The sequence below is a fragment of the Periplaneta americana genome, chromosome 11 (assembly GCF_040183065.1).
Source record: "Periplaneta americana isolate PAMFEO1 chromosome 11, P.americana_PAMFEO1_priV1, whole genome shotgun sequence".
Classification (NCBI taxonomy): Eukaryota; Metazoa; Arthropoda; class Insecta; order Blattodea; family Blattidae; genus Periplaneta; species Periplaneta americana.
The window spans coordinates 52,918,072-52,940,866 of NC_091127.1; the positions used below are offsets into that span (position 1 = coordinate 52,918,072).

Below are 22,795 nucleotides of genomic sequence, written 5' to 3' on the forward strand. Positions count from 1 at the left end.
GAATAAAGAACTTAAGAATATTTAATACTTTATTCCTTACAAACCATCACATGTTTTCTTTCCATGCTTCCCTATTAAAAAAGTCTAAATTGTATTTTAGCCATTTTATCACATATTGATGCCCTTTCCTTTTAAAACTTTAAGCACCAGGGTAAACAGTCCTATATTGTTTAAGACCCATTTTGCATTCCTAATAATTTGCATTTCTCATTTATTTTGACATGAAAAAGGTCTTATGTTTAATAGTCCCTTCTACTCAGTTTGGATTCTAGTCATAAAAGAGCTTAAGTGCGGCTATTTTTGGAAATAATCAAGAAAATTGTTAAATGAGCAACATTACCTATTTTAGAAGAAATATAAACAAATAATATCCAGGAAAAATCTCTTAATTAAAAAAACTCTATAATTGACACCAATTTCAATCTTTCTACTGCTTTTCTAAAAAGTATAAAATTTTTACTTAAGACCTTTTTCCTCCCGGCCACAGAGATATAAAGGAGGTTGGTGCAGAATATGAAATCACGCCAAGATAAATGTATAAGATGTCTTAACATGTGTTGACTGTTGACACATATGACACTGATTAATTAATACATGAATATGCCAGACTAAATACACTTTTGTTTTGAAATAAAGTGTTTAATGAAAATGTCTGAGCCACATAATCTATATATCGCACATTCTCTCAACACAAATAGTTTCAAACATATTACAAAAAATCATTTCCAAAATTTAATTTCTATTCTCCTGTCTTCCCTTGTAGCCAACTTTTGTAACTTCTACCATTGATAGTGTATTGAAAGATATCTGCCTACAGTGGGGTTAAAACCCCGTACACTGATTCTGTATTCCCACATTTAGCATAAGCATTGCAGGAGTGCAGTGTTTACTTAATTTTCAGGATTGTAGGCGTCAGTTCCATCCACCCCAGTTCCTCCAGAATCTCCCAACCAAGGATAACGAACTGGGCACTCGCGGCATGTTACAAGGTACCTGCAATACCAGAAAATTGATAACAATCGTGACTTGGGAAGAAAATACAATTTTACATGTTCCATAATCATCATCTTTCATTCCAGTATAATGTGCAATAGTCTATTACAGCCTCAATGTTGAATTTTTAGTCCTCTCCTTTGAACGGTCCAAGTCTTCTTCCCATGTGGACGAAGTGAAGCATGGCTTTTTGTATTTCATGTTCATCAATATCCATCAACAAAACAAAAATAATAGCCTTTTGTGGTAAATACCCAATACCAAGCAAAATTTGTTTAAATAACACAATTTTGGAAAGAGTTAATGAGTTTAATTATTTAGGATATAAACTTTCTTTTCCATGTTGAATCTTTCGTACGCTACTTTTAACACTTGAATATAAATAATTGATTAAATGGTGATCTTACTCGTGTTAATTGTGCAAGCATATGCGGCTTACAGCTGTTTCGGTGCTTCTTCACACCATCCTCAGAGCCTACTAGATCTCGGCGTCATCTCGAACTTTGCTGCCTGTTGTGTGGGTGCGTTCGATTGTTGAAAAGTGTTGAAATGTGGTGTCAAATAGTGTGTGTGTTCTGAAATTGATCTGTGTGTTGAGAATTTGATCAGGGTGTGTTTTCGTGTGTCTGTATATTTCATATTGTTCTAGTGTGTTGAGTTTTTGGGTTGTATGTGTAGGATTTCCATGTCTGTATTTATGTTATTGAAAATTCCGAACACATAACTAATGCTAACCACACATACAATAACTTAAATACAGACATGGTAATCCTACACATACAAACCAAAAACTCAACACACTAGAACAATATGTAATATACAGACACACGAAAACACACCCTGATCAAATTCTCAACACACAGATCAATTTCAGAACACACACTATTTGACACCATATTTCAACACTTTTCAACAATCGAACGCACCCACACAACAGGCAATGAAGTTCGAGATGACGCCGAGATCTAGTAGGCTCTGAGGATAGTGTGAAGAAGCACCGAAACAGCAGTAAGCCGCACATGCTTACACAATTAACACGAGTAAGATCTCCATTTAATCAATTATTTAACTTTCTTTTGTTAAAAATTTGGATTTATCAGAGAAAATTGTAAAATTCAACAAATCAATGGGCATCATTAATAGAGTTTTAAAACCTTCATTAGTACAAAAATCAACTCGTACTCGTCTTTATCAAATAATAGCTCGACCAGTCTTATGTTATGGGGGTGAAGCGTGGACTATAAGGACAAAAGATGAAAGCAGACTAACAGCTTGCGAGATGAGATTCATGTGCCAAACAGCTGGCTACACTAAATGGGATCGAAAGAAAAATGAAGATATCCTTCAAGAACTTAATGTGTCATCAATACTGGACTATATCTCCAGATATCAGTTAAACTGGAAGGAACACGTCTCAAGAATGGTTTCATCCAGGATCCCTAAGGCAATAATGAAGTATCGTCCAAATGGGAAACGGTCACTTGGTCGACCTATGAAAAGATGGCAAGAAAATCGCTTTTTCAGGCCGTAACAGTTCTTTTGGGACTAGTACTTGACAGGATGATGATGATGATGATGATGATGATGATGTTGTTGTTGTTGTTCATCAATACATTGTACAGTATATGATTTTTCTATTGGAGTTAGTAATTTCAATAAGTCTCACATACAACTTTTTTTACAACATGATTGCTAATTCATAGAGGAAGACGAAACTTCTTAAACAAATACGTACCTTGTTGATGAGACGTTAGCCTCTGGGGGTCTGAATGTCAAAGCACAGCTGCTGGGCAGATTACAGGGTGTAGGTGGAATATTTTCTCTCTTGGCACAATTCCAGGCATCAAAAGTATTTAGATTCTTAGCAGGTCTTGGATCTGTCATCCATACCAGTGCCTGGGTAATGGTCACAAACCAAACATCTGGTCTGCAATGATATAATTTCGGCATTAGATAACAATAAAATGATATAATTATTTTAAGTTGTTAGATATCAACTTTTCACTTTGGCTGCATTTCAAAACAGTGCTCTGACTGGTTAACCTAAAAAATTATTTGATACTGTAGCAAACCACGTTGCTTATACAGCTTTATTAAAAATAAACCGGAATTATTGTCAATATTGAAGTTGCGTGGAAGCCACGATCCTTGATGTTTGTCTGTTATCAATGTGTTACTTTGTGCTCTATTAGGGGCAGATCAATATCTTACTGTCACCACGTTACTCAATTTCTACCATGTGCCCGTCTAGTGAATATGTAAGACACCTTGATCAAGATGGAAGAGAACAGACAACAAAACAAATGACTTCAAGGACTCTGCATGACGTTATTATTACCTTATTTAATATTTTTGATAAATATAACCTGTCCCACATTGATGTAATAGGTTTGATGGTGGGAGCACGAGGTACCATACCCTCCTTCTTTGCCAACAAATATAAAAACCTAGGCCTAACACACATTAGCGCCCTCAAAGAATCGGTTCAGATATTGAGAAGTGATAATGGAAATTTCAAGCTATCTTAACCGATGGCTATTAATTGGTTTACATATCAATGTCAATTAATCTGTAGCTATTTTTTTTGCGGTGTATGGCATTCAAATCATTCCAACTTTTCTAATGATACTATTATTTCTTGTTTAACTGCGACTGAGCATTTACGCTGCTTAGGTGTAAATTTTTCTGATGTTTTATATATTCGATATTTATAGATCAACAATTGGCTCTCTTCTGACAAAGGAAAAATTTTACATTCCGTGCAAAAGAAAGCAAATGACCTGGAAATGTGCAAAAATTTTCCCAGACATGTTCAAGCATTTTTAACAAGAGCCAGAACAGATCACATTGTCACACAATTGTACCTACACCAATTTCACCTTTCTGATACTCCTACTTGTCTATGGTGTAATAATCATGATGCAGATCTGGAACACATTCTTCTATACTGTCCATCCATAAACCACAAATGCTGGGTAACTTTCGGTGCTGGACCCTGGACTCATTTAACCAGCATTATCACCTTCATATCATTCAGATGCTAAATGACCTAGACGTTGATACAGCGTCGTAAAATAACCCAATAAAATTAAAAAAATAAATCACAAAAGAAATAAATTAAAATCATCAGTACCAGTTGCAGAAGACACAGCCCTGCAGTCAGGGCCGCCCACAGGATTTATGGGCCCCTATGCAATATTGTGCTCGGGCCCCGTTGAAAAAAAGTTAAAAAATGACAAGTTGCCAGTTATTCTGACCATAATAATTATTATTTGCAAAATATATAAAAGATAACCCCATACACAGATACGAATCTAAAAATATACACTTTTGTTACAACGAAAACTTTTAGAAAAACTTCACATTAGCACAATATAATATATTCATCACACTTCTTTTTCAGTAGGGCCTACATAGTACGTTTCGTGACGAAACTTTCGTCTTTTCGTTGTCGTTTGTTTCGTTTTGTTTTCAGAAAACATTATTCTTGAACAGCTGTAATTTCTGACTTGTAAGCCAAAATCAACAAACAACTCACCTTGACTTCATTGATGCAAAATTATCAATTATATCATCAAAATTTAAAGACCTAGCAAGATCGCTCTCCAGACTAAGGAGGCCAAGGTTACTCTTCCTTGACACATTGTTACTCTGAATACATTTTTATTTCCTTCATTTTGTTTGACGTTGGTGTGAAATTGACCGTTGCTAGTGAAGGTGCAGAAAATAAACCAATCTCAAGCCCATCAGATTGACAAAAATGAAGACACTTCATGCTTAAAAGTGAATACTGATGGTTGTGGCTGTCTAGAAAAAAATTCTGATAATAGTAGTATTGAATCAGAACAAGCAAACAATAGTAAAAATAATGTATTAATATGTGCAAGTGAAACAAATTTACACACACCAGTTCCTAACTCTGAGTCATGGCAAGCAACATACGACCTTGGAAAATTAAAAAGTGGCAGACAAATTGTAAGTGTCATTGAATGTGTTTTTCGAAAAAGTACCCCCAACCTGCCTAATAATCTTCTAAGTGACGGAACAAGAGCCTTTCCAGTATTATTTTCAAAACTCAAGAATGGAGAATGTGTTCCCAGAGACTGGCTAGTGTGGAGTAAAACAAATTAGTCACTGTACTATTTTCTCTGATTTCTTTCACTCCACACTAGCCAGAGTTTGGGAACACATTCTCCATTCTTGAGTTTCGAAAATACTGTAATACTGTTTTTGGAAAGGCTCTTGTTTTCGAACAACACATTCAATGACACAATTTGTCTACTACTTTTTAGTTTTCCAAGGTCGCTCAATTTCACACCAACGTCAAACAAAGTTCTACTCCCTTTCTTAATATCTTCCAATATTTCTGTCTCTCTTTGCGCGTCTCAGCTCCCAACTTATGCTTCTACTTGTCCATTGTCCACCGGTAACACTAATGAACAGAATTTACTAGAAAAATGACAACGAAAAGACGAAAGTTTCGTCACGAAACGTACTATATAGGCCCTACTTGAAATAAAACGTAATCCTCCAGCTTGGATTTGGGAGAGTCCACTAGCATATTGCGGTGAGCTGGCAGGGGTTGGTAATTAAGAGGACAAGCCAATTGAACGTGTTCGGTACGACAGGAATATATTTCAGGCAAATCCCGGAGGCCTCAAGTGTCGTGTCAATTATTGTTAGCTTGGGAAACCGATATTCTATTATATAAAAGTTAAACATTTACATGCTGAAGTGGTAATTTGTATTAATTCTACTATTGTTGGTTAATATGTCAAATTCATGTAACACATGTTCTTACAAAATTTTATAGTACCGGTATGTATCTGTGAATAATTGTTCTTCATAATTAAAAGTAATCAGACTCACTTAATCTGACGGGCCCTTACTGATCACGGGCCCATATGCACTTTCCCCCTTTGCCCCCCCCCCCTTCTCGGCGGTCCTGCCTGCAGTATATATTGACTACACCCCAACTCTGGCTACTAGCAACAGGCATCTATAATGAACACCGGTCAAAATACCCCTCATTTCTCATGAAAAACAAAAAAACTAAATAGATTACAGTGGACTGTAGTGGACTTTATGTTGTCAGCAAACAGCTGGATACATTAAGAAGATTGATTTGATATATTCGATTCCCTAACCATTTCAAATGTAAATCTTTTTACAAATGTAATCTTCATCTTACGATGTTTGGTGACGTATACACGTCCGTTGATGTGACATATTAATTTGTAAAGTTTCTTTCAACCCATAAGCAGTGCTGACTAGATCAGACGCTATGGACAGTACTCTATAACAGAGTCGCCAGTATGAGAGGATAATTCCAAGCCTTTGGTGTGAGATGAACTCGATAGCTCAGTGGTAGAGCGCCTGACCAGAGAACAGGAAGTCGCAGATTCGATTCCCGCTCGAGGTTGTGAAATTTTTCTTTCATACCATGGCATGATTGTGACTATAATAGTATTTAAATTCAGTAAATCTTTTTACCTTTTAAATGTGTTTTCCAAATTATACGCTTTGTCTAACCTGGCAATCTTTTCATAAAGGAAGCTCAATTAATTAATTAATAGAACTGGTTGCTAAGAAGTTAGAATGATACCACTGTTGATTAGCATAAGATTAATTTTCCACTTGTGCATCATTCATATATCAAAAGGAACAAAGTTTAAGCTAAAAATTTAAAGAAATAGGAACATGGTAGATTTATGCACAGTGATAAGAAAAGCCGTGAAGTAGTTTTGAGCTAAATGTAACAATAAAATTAAAGTAATAAGTAAAATTTTAAATACTCTCAAACAAAAATGTTAGTTGCACTTTCAATACTTGTATGGAATGGGTAGGAGACAGTAGCCGGCTAATGTCCTTTTTCTGGCACCGTCCATGCTTCCTGTTATCGAATTATAAACTCTATAATAAGCAGGTGCACTCATTTCAGAAATAAAATTCTTTACCATGTCATTCTGGTGTTGCTTGACCATATCTAGAGGAATTGAAAACCAACAGTACACAGCAACTCTGATGACAACTTACAGTGTCTTGGTCCAGTCAAGAAATTTGTGCAAGCCACGTTCCAACTCCTTTATTTGGAACCAATTTGTATGAAAGGGCATCATGTATGGAGCTCTGTTCTGTAGGTAGTAGCGGTTGAAATCTTCTCGTAGCCATTCAAACACTTCATCTGGATCATGGTTATGAAGGACGCATTGATCTAGATATGGGCAGTGTCCGCCTTCATAAGTTTCCACATAATGAGCATTTAAGGGAACTTCCCAAACACCTGGAAAAAAAAGAAAACGGAAATTATTGGTCACTGACCAGAATATATTTCGTATACTAGAATTAATATTAAAATTCTTCATGCACTATTAACCAAATGAATAGAACACTGGATTTAGGATTTTCATGGTAGAGACCTCGGTTCTTTGATTCCTATTAAGTTCAAGTGGAAAATAATAACAACAACCGCAACAATGACAATGATGATAACAGCAACAACATGTGGCATATTAGTCTACTGTCAGCATTTTGTAAGTCTTCCCAAAAGTCTTCTACCTCTTAGTTAGGTAGTAATTTAGGAGCCATTCTGGTAGACGTGCATTATAAACACTATTTATCAACATGTGTATTCATATTTAAATTTATTATCATCAAACAACTACCAGCTAGTGATTTGCCTCACATTTCTGCGCACAGTCCACCACTACACTTGATTACATTCAATCACATATTATCCTACTGTATCTTACCTCTCATCTGTCTCCTTAAATCATCCAATACATAAAGTTAAACTCTATTTTACACTACTATTTCCTTCCTCCATCCTTTGTGACATGTAGTGCTTTAAATTGTTCACTTTCTTTATCTTCGCTCTATGCCATTCCTGATAACTATGGTCCACACTTGTAGAGTAACTGTTAGCGCACCTGGCCGCGAAACCGGGTGGCGTGGGTTCGATTCTCGGTTGGGGCAAGTTACCTGATTGAGGTGTTTTTCCGGGGTTTTCCCTCAACCCAATATGGGCAAATGCTGGGTAACTTTCGGTGCTGGACCCCGGACTCATTTCACCGACATTATCACCTTCATCTCATTCAGACGCTAAATAACCTAAGATGTTGATAAAGCGTCTTAAAATAACCTACTAAAATAAAAAAAATTAAAATAACTGATAACTATGCAATACTGTCTACAATACTCTTATGCAAGTCTGGCTTTCAGGTATAGCTCCTTGTGAAGCTGGTTTGAATAATTTCAAGGGGAAAAATTGTTGGAACCCGGAACCTTTGGCTGAGCACCCCAATGCTCTACCGACTGAGATACAGGGGAACTGTACTGGACACTGGCTCAATTTATCTCTTTATAACCACATACATCAAGTGGGCTGACAGGCCATCAAAGACTCAACATTGAGTGCACATAAACTCTGTGTCACTTGAATTGTGGTTATCTGTTAACGAACAGTGACGTATATTATACAAATCTGGCTTTCAGGTATAGCTCCCTGTAAAGCTGATTTGAATAATTTCAAGGGAAAAATTGTTCCAGGGCCGGGTATCGAACCCAGGACTTTTGGCTGAGCATGCCAATGCTCTACCGACTGAGTTACCCAGGAACTGTACTGGACACCGGTTCAATTTTTCCCTTTACATCCACATACCTCAAGTGGGATGACAGGCCGTCAAAGACCAAACATTGAGTGCACACAAACTCTGTGCGACTTGAATTGTTCTCTCTTTTACGAAGGAGGGACCCGGAGGCTTACATTGCAGTCTGAGGCTTATTGTGCTTACCACTTCTGCTCTATGAATGATAGGCCTACTTGTAACTGAATTGTCATGCTTTTGTACAATTGCAGCATGTCGCACTGTGAACTTAACCCAGACTATGGTATGGATGATGATATGTGAATTAATGATGACGAAATGAGTCGGAGGTAAGTTACCCAGCAATTCTGCTTCAATTGGTTGAGGGAAAACCCTGGAAAATACCTCAACCAGGTAACTTGTTCCAACCAGGATTTGAACCCATGTCCATTCATTTCATGGTCAGATGTGCTAACTGACGTCAGATATTAATCAGGATTAATCTCTCACTGACAGACCACCAGTACTAGCTAATGGAAGTGAATGTACTTTAATGTTTAAGGTGAGTGCGCCTTTTGACAAGGAGAACTACTACTGTATTGTACAGCACTCCCTAACTGATGATATTATTTCGCCACAGTGAATAAAAAAATTAACATTTCCACGATTTCTACAATTGGGATGTTTCCATTTTGTTCTGAATGATTTAATCATATTATTATTGTCAGTTATCCGAAATTTAAGTACGTATAACAAAATTATGTTGAGTAAAACTAATAAATACTAATGTGAGTTAAAAAAACTGCATGGCTTTTAATACTGCACCTTGAAATGATCGAGAAGGACAAGTTCCAGATCGACATTCATGCGGGATCTTGTAGTCCAGGGTGTAAGGCCATATTGGAACCTTGAGAGGTGGAATCCCAACAGAGCTGTCATAGATGTAGCCGAAGTCTTCTAGCACCTGCCATTATGCAACAATAAATTACTTATACAAATTGAATAGCTGAAGGAAAGAGATTATAAAAAAGATGTCCTTTAATATTATTACGTTATCATAATTTTTAAAATTTGTTACCTACGTAACATAATTGAGAGAAGATGGAATATAATGAAATACAAACATAATATTCGCTGGTTCAAACACGATTGAAAGTGACGGATATTTAAGGTAGATAAAAATCCTTAGCATGGCTTTCTTTGAAAATGAAATAAAAATGATGTTAAATAGGCAACTGTTATGGAGCTACATGCTTATAGTCCGGATCAGCTTACTTAATACCCTAAGGGTGAATATGGTAGTGATTTATAGTGATTTTCTAGCTCTTAGGTTGAATTTTCTTTTACCAACTTCGAATTTCGTGTACTGACAAATACTACAACTAGCAGTTATTTTCTAACTGTTATGTTGGCAGCAATGATTTCAGTTTACAATAAAGCAAACTGATGAAAATGCAAGTAAGTAAATACATTTTTAGATTAGGTTTCATGAATTGTAAACTCTTTAGTGAAAGCAATAAATTTCATGTTGCCTGACAAAATACACTGTATTATTAGATCATACTAATTCTTCCTAATTATCAACATGATATGCGAGAAATCCAGGAGGAAAATATAATATTTCATAAATAATTTATTGAACCATTTAGGAAACACCTTGCAACATAAAGATGAGATGTAGTAAATAAGCAATACATTTTTATTGTTAACACTATATTATTATTATTATTATTATTATTATTATTATTATTATTATTATTATTATTATTATTATTATTTCAGTGCGTAGCATTGTGATTTTACCCTCTTTGGTGATATCTGGTATTAGTTGGCAACACTGAAGAGATGGCCAAATTAGCCTTTTAGGAACTACTCTTACGTGATCGTGACCAGGGGCGTATTTTGCGGGCTACCGGGGCTACCAGCGGTAGCCCAAGGAAATTACAAAAGAAAAAGTTTATAATATAACATAATGTAATAATTTTGTATTATTAGTTTTACCATAGTAATTAAAATTAAAGTAATTGTTAGATATATTTTGTGTAATAATAGGGTCAGCGGTAGCCCAAACCCTTTAACCAGTATACGCCACTGATAGTGACTATATATAGTTTCCATCACCAAGAAAGAAAAGGGGAGGCTATCTGCTGAATCTGTTACCAGGAATCTAACAGATAGGTTCTCTTTTTCTTGCCGTCCTTGATGAGAGAAAATATACTTACTTTCAGAACTTTGGATGATCCTACATTTATTCATTCATTCATAGTGTTCTGTCCATGGATAGATCTTTCACTGCAAACCCAGCATTCTCCAGTCTTTCCTATTTTCTGCCTTCTTCTTTGTCTCCTCATATGATCCATACATCTTAATATCGTGTATCATCTGATATCCTCTTCTGCCCCGAACTCTTCTCCCATTCACCATTCCTTCCAGTGCATCCTTCAGAAGGCAGTTTCTTGTCAACAAGTGACCGAGTCAATTCCTTTTCCTCTTTCCGATCAGTTTTAGCATCATTCTTTCTTCACCCACTCTTTCCAACACAGCTTCGTTTCTTATTCTGTCTGTCCAATTCACATGCTCCATCCTTCTCCATATCCACATTTCAAATGCTTCCATTTGCTTCTCTTCACTTCGTCATAATGTCCATGTTTCTGCTCCATACAATGCTACACTCCACACAAAGCATTTCACTAGTCTCTTCCTTAATTCTTTCTCCAGAGGTCCGCAGAAGATGCTCCTTTTTCTATTAAAAGCTTCCTTTGCCATTGCTATTCTCCTTTTGACTTCTTGACAGCAGATCATGTTACTGCTTATAGTACACCCCAAGTATTTGAAGCTGTCCATTTGCTCTACTGCCTCATTTAGAATTCGCAAGTTCACCTTTTTTACTTTTCTTCCTATGACCCACATTTTTGATACGGTTTAAAAAGCAAACATTTCGAACTAATTGAACACTATAAAAATGTTAAATTTTATTATACAGTACTAACAATAAAGTATTTAGAATATTACAACTAAAACTCTCACCAGTAGGACAATAAAATTATGATTAATATCTTCCATAATGAAATGGAATTCTGATGAAAGACGTTAAAAGATGTTTGTTGAAGGCATTCCTACTATAGCGTTCTATGAATATGGGTAGGTCTACTCAAGAATGGTAAGTTATACAAATTAAACTCCTATGAAAGTCTAAAATCTCATTAATGTTAAACATTAATTCATGGTATGTCCATGATAAGTAAAAGTTCTACATACCTCATACTGTGTGTTGCGTCCAGGTTTCAGATAAGGTGCTCTCATACCAACAACATCGCTCTTAGAGATGTTGGCAAAATGTCTTAGAATTTCTCGCATTCCAATCATTTCTCCTACCCATTCTTCATATCCTTTATCCTGCAAGCCTTGCTGCAATCTTAAAACCGAAACCAAATTCTTGTCAGCTATGTATTTTACGAATTAACCCTTAAATTGGCAATGTATCCTATAGGATACAACAGGTTAATAGGCTATATGCTATAATTTTAATAGAACAATAGAAAAAAATTGGTAGGAAATAGTAATATGCGTTACAAGAGCGGTATGTTGAAGTTTTCATGTTCGAGGAAAAGTTTGAAAAAGCGAAACGTAATTGAGCTTTTTTAATTTCCGAGAATTGAAAGAAAACATACCACTCGTGTATCATACATTATTTTGTGCGAAGATCGTTTATTACATACCTGAAAGAGGAATTTCTAATTAGTTGCAATGAAATCTCCATCTTGGTTTCTGTTCAATGACGGCAAATTTGCAAAACAAAAATATCTATCTTCAACATTGTTGCTTTAAAATGTTTTCTGTGTTTACTATACTCCAGCAGGCCGTGATATACGTTTGTCTTTTTTTCCCCCAGTCTATGATGAGTCTGGAATCTTGTTGATTTTTTCACAGCTTCCTTAATGTTACTTGCATCACGAATGCAGTAACTTTAGAGGAGTTGTAGAGTTTACTTAATTTTTGCAAATATTTAAAAACAATAATTAACAGTGCAATTTAGGTGAAATTGCAGTAGTAAGTTTCCAATTTATAATTATTGCTATATTGAACATCTCTAAAAATAATATGTTAGAAGCCTAACGCAGTAAAAATCAATATGTCACTTAAGCGATAAGAAGAGGGAAATTGTTATGTGTGTTAGGTTGGGAATACTGAATGTGGAATTTTAGACTTTCCGCAGATTGGTTTTGTGCAGAAACCAAGCAAATACGCACGATCTCGCACAAATTAAAATTTCACAATACTATAATATTATATAACACATAAAAATATGGACATTGCGATAGTTGTTTTCTTTATGGTCCGACAAGGTTTAATAAACTAGTGTGAGAAATGAAGCTGAGATAAAATATGATTATAAACTTAAGAACTACCTCATGGAACAAATGGATAGTTTCTGTTATTTTGTAACTTTTAATTAAATATCTTTCTTTCATTTTCATATAACACACAAAGCTCAGGTAATTTAAAATGTTATACTTGTCCCAGAAATGTGTTGTTTAATGTGATTTTGCTTGGTAGTCTATTAAAAAATGCTACTGTTTTTAATTTCTACATTCCAAAATCTTTTGAGAAACTTCGTAGTACGAATACAATATTTTCCTTTATATTTTTTCCTCTAAATTGACGTTTGAAACCAATTCATTTTAACATTCTTAATTTAACTGAAGAAATCTGACTTGTGTATACTTACGAAATAGTCTCTGTCGCTATCTCATGGCCATTATGAGCCAGAGTTTGGATCATGTGATAATTACTGTATTCGTGAGACACAAAAAAGGTTCCTCGTATGGCACAGCCATTTGGGTTTTTCCTGTCACTTGTAAAAACTCGCTGGTAGTGATCGAAGTTGTTGAGGTTTACTGCTCCATCAAATGTCATCATTATTATCTGAGGAGTCTGAAATGAAGAGACATTTCATATTAGAATTTATGAAGACTACAATCTTTCAACGATAATATATTATGTATAATATATTCAGAATACTTCAACATTAACAGCAAGTGAATTTCTAAGCTTTAAAACAAAATTTAAGTAAAAGTGAAGTTTGGTCCTTCCAGCATCTCTGTGGTAGAGAGCAAACTTGTCATTCCACAAACTTGAATTAAATCTTCAAATACCGGTAATGCTGACTATAAGGAAGATCAAGGATGAGATGATTCCAAAATTCTTCCATTTCCCTCAATTTTTAATGTCATTCCAATAGCAAACTCCATTTTAATTACTCTTCTCTCATTTCATAGACCAGTAACAGGACATTTTTTAATAAAAAAATGACATGGGGTTATGTAAGTCCTCAAGAGGTATTAGGTGGAAATGAGGAACAGATTACAAATTTTTCTTTGTGCACAGTTGCCGAAAACCATTCATGTGCAGGATTGGTCTCCTGATTGGTAACCATTTTTATAAAAGTATGAGTTGACATCTGTTGATATATCCAGGTTGGAAATTCAGCTTTGGAAAATTCTTTCACCTCACTCCTTCTTTCCACTTTAAAGATTAGATTAGATTAAATTAGATTAGATTAGGTTAGATTAGATTAGATTATATTATTAGGTTTATTATTGCAAGCAAAAATTACATACATTAACAAAAATTTTACAATACTATTGTAATACTCGTATATGGATATTCTTCAAAATTCGAAATTGATTACCGATCTCATATTCAAATACATATTACAAATTGTTGTATAAATACAATTGTAACTGGGTCACATCCGAGAAAGCAAAATGCTTGAGGTCGGGTGTGACCAATAATGGAAACTGGATAGAAGAAAAAAAATAATAATCACAACTGTGATTAAACTATTAACTGTAATTGCATATAAAATTTATAAAGAATAAGGAAAAAACAAAAACAAACAAATGTTACATATACATAAACACACTAAGTTAAGAATACGACATTGTTAGAATGACAAAAAATAAAGGATAAGAATTTACATAATTATAATTTTAAAAACAGTTCAAGCACTTGTTTTTTTAATAATGTATTGTTTAATAATTTTAGTTTAGGATTCCTCTTTATAAAATCATTATCATTTATAAAATCATCATTTGAAAATATAACAAAGAAGTTCAAGTCTTCTATTAACTTTACTTAAATTAATACACTTAAATTAAAAATAAAAATAAATAAATCCTAATACAATAAATCGTGAAATGTTACTAATATAAATCAATAGGAAATACCGATAGTAGTGCAGGGCAACTTACGTTTACCCCTTTATAGAAAAATAAAAGGTTATGTAAATATAATTTAGAACTAAAATAGATAATTATATGAGATTTATTTTTACTTTTTTATGTATTAGAAGGTTAATAAAAATACAAATACAAACTGTTACAAATAGAATTAGATAAGAAAAATTTCTGCAAAGAATGTATTATTTTGCTCCTGCAGAATGCTCTATCTGAGTATCACCTTCCCGATTATAAGTTTTTGTATACTGTATTACTCCTCATCCATCCATATCTTGGATAATCTTGCAGAAGTGCTAGTTATTACAGACTCATCCCCATTATTACGACATTAAGGCCAAAGGGAAAATTATTATGGCAAGAATATACCGATAATAGGCCTACATTTCTTTCTAGAAAAAGGAGGAAAAAATGTGTAAATAAATGTCTAATTGTGACTGAATTTCTTAAGTAGATGTACAGAAGTTGTAGATATTTTACACACAAACAATGTTTCAATTATCTCTTAAATATAATATTCAAAGATTCCCAAATAGGGCCAAAAATGCAGATTTTATAAATTAAAGTGAATATAATACATTAAGTAAAGTTGCATTTGCAGTAGTAAGTGTATCTCTCAGAGTTTTCAATGTTGTGAGAAAAAATCAGATAGAATTCAGACATACGTACCTTTTAAACATATCAACACTAGAATTATTTCTGATCAAGATGACATCACAAGAAGAAGTGTATTTTAAGAAGAAATTTGCAGAAAAGTTGCTGCTAGTTACAAAACATGCCACAAGACTTTTTTTTTTTCTTCGCAGAAGATGTGGCAGGTTACGTGTAATTATAGGTATTTAGACCTAATATGCTTTATATCTGACTTTGCCAGAAGGAGAGACGACACGTGCACTGTACGATTATTTATGACAACTCACTTGAAAGGTTGGCTCATCATCTTCTTCTTATTATTTTGCCGTCTTCCAACTCCAAAACTGTGCTTGACAATGAGTTGTCGGGCATTCTTGTTATACATATCCTTGTCATATCAATCTTTTCTTTTCAATTCTTTAAGGATATTTTCTTTTACATCTACGATAACTTTTATAACTGTGTTGTTTTATCTTTTTTGGATTTCCTAGCTGAACATCTCCAAAAATCAATTTCTATAGCAAGTAATTTTATTTATTCTGATGTTTCTTATTTAAAATTCATGTTTCAGCCCCATAAAACATTATGTTTTGCTGTTAATTTAAAAAATATGTTAGTTTCTGCTTTATATAAAATATTACTGCTCCATAAAACAATAAATGAGCATTCAAATTCTTTTTTTTCTATTACGGTATTTATTCTCCTATTTCAAAATCTGATGTTCTGTTTTGTTCCACTGTTGATCCGAAATAACAAACGTTCTGCAGTTTTAAATTTTGCAAGTTTTAAATTTGTAGTCTATCTATATGCAATATTATATATCAATTAAAATATTTTGTCATGCCTATTAAATTTTCTACTATTTCTGAAAATAGGAAACAGTGATTGCTAGTATTTGTAGTTGCAGTGCAAATTAAGTTTCACTGTTTTGAAACTAAATTTATGCAAACGTTCCTAGTGCTGACCTGCTATGGCACTAAAATCGTCCTCCAGTGTCTTAAGGAGGGAAACCTGGTGATCAACAAGAACTCCCAACTAGGTCCAGTAGACCTGTCGACCAACAGCAGGTGTGATCCTCCAGACATTGTGGGGGTTGTGTGTGGATGAAGTAGCCACCAAAACGTTAAAATATGTGTTCACTTAAATCGGCCATTTGTCATTTAACCACTCCAATATGAAATGAGTACATTTAAGGTAAAATTATCTGAAAGTAAAATAGTCCGCCAATCGAATCTCCGGGCGGGGACTACTTTAATGGTACAGAATCAACTAAACATCTTACAATGGAATGTGGTGGTATAACATCAGCTAACACCTCAAAATCTTGTTTCAGTGGCTGACCATGACATCTTTGAAAAATATTGGAGTGCAAGAGGTCAAATGATTTTATTGTCAAATGCCTGGCATTAGAAAACAACAACAATAACATTTATTTTACCAGTATTTATAGAAGTTAATTACTTATTGATCAGAAAATAATTTGATCAATTGAATAAAACTGTATACCATGGAAATTTGAATTATATAAAGGTATAATGAATAAAAATTGCTACAGATAAATAATATGTACTGTATAATAGATTGACGAATTTAATTTTTACACTTTTTAAAGACGTAGGCCTAAGTAATTAATATACAGAGAGTTCCTATGCAGACCGGTCCCATTTCAACATCTACCTAACAAAATATGGTCCACACCTGTGAAGTAACGGTTAGCGCGTCTGGCCGCGAAACCAGGTGGTCCGGGTTCGAATCCCAGTTGGGGCAAGTTACCTTGTTGAGGTTTTTTCCGAGGTTTTTCCTCAACCCAATTTGAGCAAATGCGGGGTAACTTTCGATGCTGGATCCCAGACTCATTTCACCGGGATTCTCTTTCAGACGCTAAATAACCTAAGATGTTGATACAGTGTCGTAAAACAACCTACTTAAAAAAAAATGTTGGGTGGCAAGCAGTTTATTCTGGCATACATACAGGTCCGTGCATGCTTCCCTATAAGACTGGTCCCACTCCACCCCTTACTGCTTAGCTTCCTCGAGACAGGTGCTCCGCACTACCGTCATTAAATTGAAGGAACATAATTATCATTACCTGGGACTGTCTGTATAGAAACTCTCTGTATTTTCGCCTGAGAAAACTGAAATGCCAGTACTAAAATATAAAAATAAAATGCATTACTTTCTTTTGAGGTCTTTTGGAAATAATTCACATACTCTTACATATAATTTAAATGTATATTGTTATAAATAGAGATTATGTCTGGAAAAACTTACATCTTCTGGGTCCAGGTCGCCTGGGATGTGGGTGCCATCCCTGGAGCAGAAGCAATATGGCAGTACACAGGCACTTGTGTCGCATTTCTTTGCTAAGTCCACTGGAGGCTCTGTGCTGGGAGCAGGAGCTGTGAGACAATGAAATGGTACCGGTACTTAATTCAGACACTATATTTTGCTTTAAGATTTTTAGGCGATAAAAAATCAATTACTTTCTAATTTTGATATTTTGATAACTAAGTATAAACTAAAATAAATATGACCATTCTCCTCCAATGGATTTCTTCACATGGATCACAAGGGAATAAACAAATATAACATAAACTCATTAAAATTCTTCTGGTATTTTTTCAGGATTATGCTAGTCAGACTTCAGATGCATACAAACAATTGTTCTTCCTCTGACACACATCGTCAAGTGAGATATACTGCCTGATAATAGATGTACATATCGGCCAGAACCTCAATCAGAGGACAAAGAAAAACTCTAATGTATTATAATTGAAAAGGAAAATTTGTCAGCTAAATGTAACAGTAAATAAAGTAATGCGTAAATTTGATTGGAGGTGTTCTGAAACAAGCATTCGCTGTATTTTGAGCATCTGTGTGGAGTGGCAGTGGTAGAAGAGTGGGGTTTTGTCCATCGAAGTCCTTCTGCTGGTGCCGACCCTGTTATTGGGAACTGTGCGGTGGTGGTTCATCCACATTAAAATATTAAACTATTCGATTGCAATCCCGAGAAAGAAACAACAGAGGACTAGAAAAAAGACAGGCTGATCAATAATTCTTGTCTTTTTGGGAAGAAAAGATAAGCAAATCGAGAAGACAGTCCAACTTCTACTTAGGTCTTTTATTATTTATTAACGGAGAAAAATTTGCTCCAACACTGGGGATCGAACTTAGGACCTTCAGCTCTACGCACTGAATGCTCTACCACTGAGCTACGCCGGGATCCCATCCACAAATAAAATAAATAAATAAAAATGATAAACATAACAGAGAATTCTGTTGGCTTAAAAATTAATATCATCATATAGATTACATTTTCTAACAGTAGCCTACGGTGTAAAACCATGGCTTCCGGCCGCCCAAGTCACTTAATATAGTCGACTCTTGATGATTCGCGGTAATTAATGCACAAACTTCCGCGAAATATCGAAAACCGCGAATTATCCGAAAAAAATTGTATTACAGAATTATTTGAAGCCCAGTAAAAATTACTTACTCTGACAGGTTTATTCACTAAAATACATATCAAAATCAAGTGCAAGATGTGAAACAGTACTTGTACATAACATTTCGAAACATTATAATATTATACAGTATCTACTGCAGTGGAATAGAATCGTAAATCAAGAAACAAGTTTTACGAAATACCATAAAATATTTTAGTTTAAAAAATAATGTCATCAGCTTTGTTAGAGGATTGTTAATTTTTGTATGATTTTTTATCGCATATTTCTTAAGAAAACAATAGCCTATCTGTAAAGAAAAGTTATCACAATTTTCTATATACGACAAAAGCGTGTCTGAAGCGATACTAGCTTGGGCGTGTGCAACTTTCGTAACTTCCTGGTTTCATCCTCGCACTCTTCGTCATCTGCGCCATCCTTTCCACTACCAGCTGTCAAAACTCGTATGATTCGCCCTCACTTTCTTGTCTGTATCCTTGATCTTTATCAACTTCTAACCATTTGAGAGCTCATATATATGACGTCATGTTGAAAAATGGATTAGACCATAAGGTAAAAACCAGGGAGAGGAGTTCGATCCGGTGCTGTGGATGGAGCCCCGGCGTAGCTCAGTGGTAGAGCATTCAGTACGTAGAGCTGAAGGTCCTAGGTTCGATCCCTAGTGTCGGAGCGAATTTTTATCCGTTAATAAAAAATAAAAACCATGACAGAGAATTCTGTTGGCTTAAAAAATTAATATCATGATACAGATTGTATTTAAATGCTTTGATTCTACAGGGTATAAGATAATTCTGACTGTTTAAAGAAAGCTACGGTCGAAGTAGTTGAAATCAGTAATGTTACCTTAAGCCACGTATTCTGAAGCTCCAAAGCAAGTATTAGTCACCGAGGGGAGTTGCTCGATACATCCTCATGCCTTTGTTATGGAGATGTTTTCTAAGAACGATGAATATGTGTTTGCAATTCAGAAAGCATTTCGTCGACACTTCCAAATGAATCAAATGATAGATGTTTCTAACCAGAATACAGTGAAGTTGTGGGGATAAAAACTGTAGAGAAAAGACATCTGCCTTGAAGAAGACAGCCACAGGAATCAATGCGGTTGATTCGAGACTGGTGGCGGGTACGCGTCAAGTCCTTCTTGGACTGATTTCCTGGTTGCGCTTTTTCCAATGTTTTCTCGAAGTTTAAGGCGAATATCAGGTAATTTCATGGCGAATCCTCGGTCTCATTTCGACAAAATATCATCTCGTTACTACCAACAATTTCACCGGCGCTATATAATCTCTTAGCTGAAACAGCGAAGTTAAATATTCGATTTAAAAAAATGCACTGTTAGAACCGTTGCTCACGAGTATAATCTCGTAAGCAACGGTTAGAACTCAAAGACTTTCAAAAGAGTGAGTCGGCCATTCTTAGTAGTCCCCATTGCTCGGCGATGAAACACTCTAGTGCCTAGAACTGTCTGGTGGAATATTGCATAATATGAGTTTACATTTTTTCATTCTTAAAAATTAGTTATGACACAGACAATGTGGTACATTTTATCCGGGATAATTCTGAATTTGCAATGCTGTCCAAACTGATAGTTGAATACAAAGGAAATAAATAGCCTATATTTTTGTCATTGTAACTGAAAATAATGGCTCGTAATAAAATAAAAATAATAAAAATTGGTAAATTTTAAAAATGAAATTTATTCATACAAAGAGTGAAAAAAAAAGTTAACTTTTTGTTTTGTTTAAATACAGAGTGGGTTAAAAGTCGCTTTCCTCAAACACTTCCTTACATTTAATTACATTCAATTTACATTTAACTACACATTTCTTTATAGATTTTGTTCCAAATGGAGGCCCAGTTCCTCGATACACAATTCTCAACGCTACGCACTGATTTACAGATGGCAGAACATAACTCACGATTTTCATCGATATTCACGAATGACTGTTCGATCATCTGTTGCAACTAATGCAGATCCTGCGGTTTCGGAGCAAACACATAATTTTTCAGGATATCCCTCAGCGAAAAACCACATTTTGTCAGATCGCATAATCTGGGTGGTCATTTTGTTATGCCACGACGGCCGATCCATTCATGGAATTACTACTTCAAGTAGTCCCTCACTCCTACACCGAAATGTGGTGGTGCTCCATCCTGTTGTCATATCAACTGCATGTCGGCAAAACGAGGGCTGTTTTCAAGACATGACAATGTAAAAACAATTGGCGCACGAACATGGTTGCTAACCCACCATTTATTACACCAGGTATTCATTTGTTAAGTTATGACATCTGTATTTGTGTACAAGTACGAAACCTGAGAACGAGTATTGGGGAAAGCGACTTTTGACCCACCTTGTATAATTCAGTGACTTTTTAAAGTCCATTTAGCGATAGGAATAAACTTTTCTCCATTGATAACAAAATACAAGTAATTTAGCGACTTTTCACTGCTTAACGACTTTTTCACAAACTCTGTTGACTACGCTGCAGGCAAGAAAAATTCTAGAATGCTTCACTCCTCAGCATGGTCAAATCGCTGTTTCACTTAAATGTTTTCTGTATAAAAATCCAACTCCTTCGGCTGCAATGAAACCCGCATACCTTGAATTCAGAGGAAAGTATAAAAACTATTAGATCACGGACTGCTAAGAAAAAGTTGTAAGCTACATGTATACGGAGTGAACCGTAACTAATATAATTCGTTTCAGGAGGTTATTCTTTGAGATATTTCAAACAAAAAAGTTCCATATAATTTTGCTCCTTTTTGCTTCCTTTTCGAAATAAAAATTATTTTACGTGAAACATTTCATAGCGTGTTTTAGGAAAGCCATTGGTTTAATTCCCGATATGCTCAGTTTAATTTTGTCCTTTAAATATATAGAAATTTGGTCCGGATAAATGTAACTTTTCGTTCTGCAAAGGAATTTTACAATGTTACAGTTGTTGGGATCAAATTTCTGCATATTTAAAGGACAAAGCTAAAATTCTTTCAATCACTTATTATCATAATATATTGCTCTCGTAAATTGGTTGAATGAGCAGTTTGGGAATTAAATCAATGCCTTTCCAAAACAAGCTATGACAAATTTCACATACATTTTTTTTATCTCGAAAATGAAGCAAAAAACGAACAAAATTGTATTAAACTTTGTTTTTTGAAATATCTCAAAGAATAACCCCCTAAAATTAATGACATTATTTACGGTTCACCTTGTATATGTGTGTAATTAATAGAATTAAAGTAAATTGTATTGAGAGTCTTCTGCAATAAGCTTTAGCCCCACGTTGGAGATTTGTATTGAATGGGAAACGATATGAGAGTGGACAAAGATAAACTTTGGATAGACACTGATCCACCAAAACCTCTGTACTGGAATGGAATTTCGGAAGAGAGGCACTATGAGCGAGCACTGCGACCTGTTATGATCTATTGCGCTAGTCCACACCCGTGGAGTAACGGTTAGCGCGTCTGGCCGCGAAACCAGGTGGGCCGGGTTCGATTCCCGGTCGGGGCAAGTTACCTGGTTGAGGTTTTTTCCGAGGTTTTCCCTCAACCCTATATGAGCAAATGCTGGGTAACTTTCGGTGTTGGACCCCGGACTCATTTCACCGGCATTATCACCTTCAGCTCATTCAGACGCTAAATAACCTAAGATGTTGATAAAGCGTCGTAAAATAACCTACGAAAATAAAAAAAAAATCTATTGCGCTAACCCTCAAGCTAGGCACATTCCCAAATCCACACCGGCTGACTACACTAAGGTTCGCTGCGTACCCAGGTGTCGAGCAGGCAACCTTCCTCGTGCCTAGGCCAGCCCCCTCCGTGCGTCGCCAGCCGGAATAATGACAAAATGGAGAAATGTTGACGGAATGATGTA

At 35.1% G+C, this 22,795-nt stretch overlaps 1 protein-coding gene across 1 annotated transcript in view; it reads right to left on the reverse strand.

The window, feature by feature from the left end:
- Window positions 1-441: 441 nt before the first annotated feature.
- Cda4 (chitin deacetylase Cda4) overlaps window positions 442-22,795 on the reverse strand; it is a 122,356-nt gene continuing 100,002 nt past the window's right edge. The window contains exons 4-10 of the mRNA XM_069839435.1: window positions 17,723-17,850; window positions 13,309-13,514; window positions 11,838-11,994; window positions 9,405-9,543; window positions 7,030-7,276; window positions 2,729-2,920; window positions 442-993 (exon numbers count right to left, since the gene is read on the reverse strand). Of these exons, the coding sequence (XP_069695536.1) occupies window positions 891-993; window positions 2,729-2,920; window positions 7,030-7,276; window positions 9,405-9,543; window positions 11,838-11,994; window positions 13,309-13,514; window positions 17,723-17,850 (1,172 nt within the window). The 3' untranslated portion in view covers window positions 442-890. The remainder of the gene's footprint in view (window positions 994-2,728; window positions 2,921-7,029; window positions 7,277-9,404; window positions 9,544-11,837; window positions 11,995-13,308; window positions 13,515-17,722; window positions 17,851-22,795) is intronic.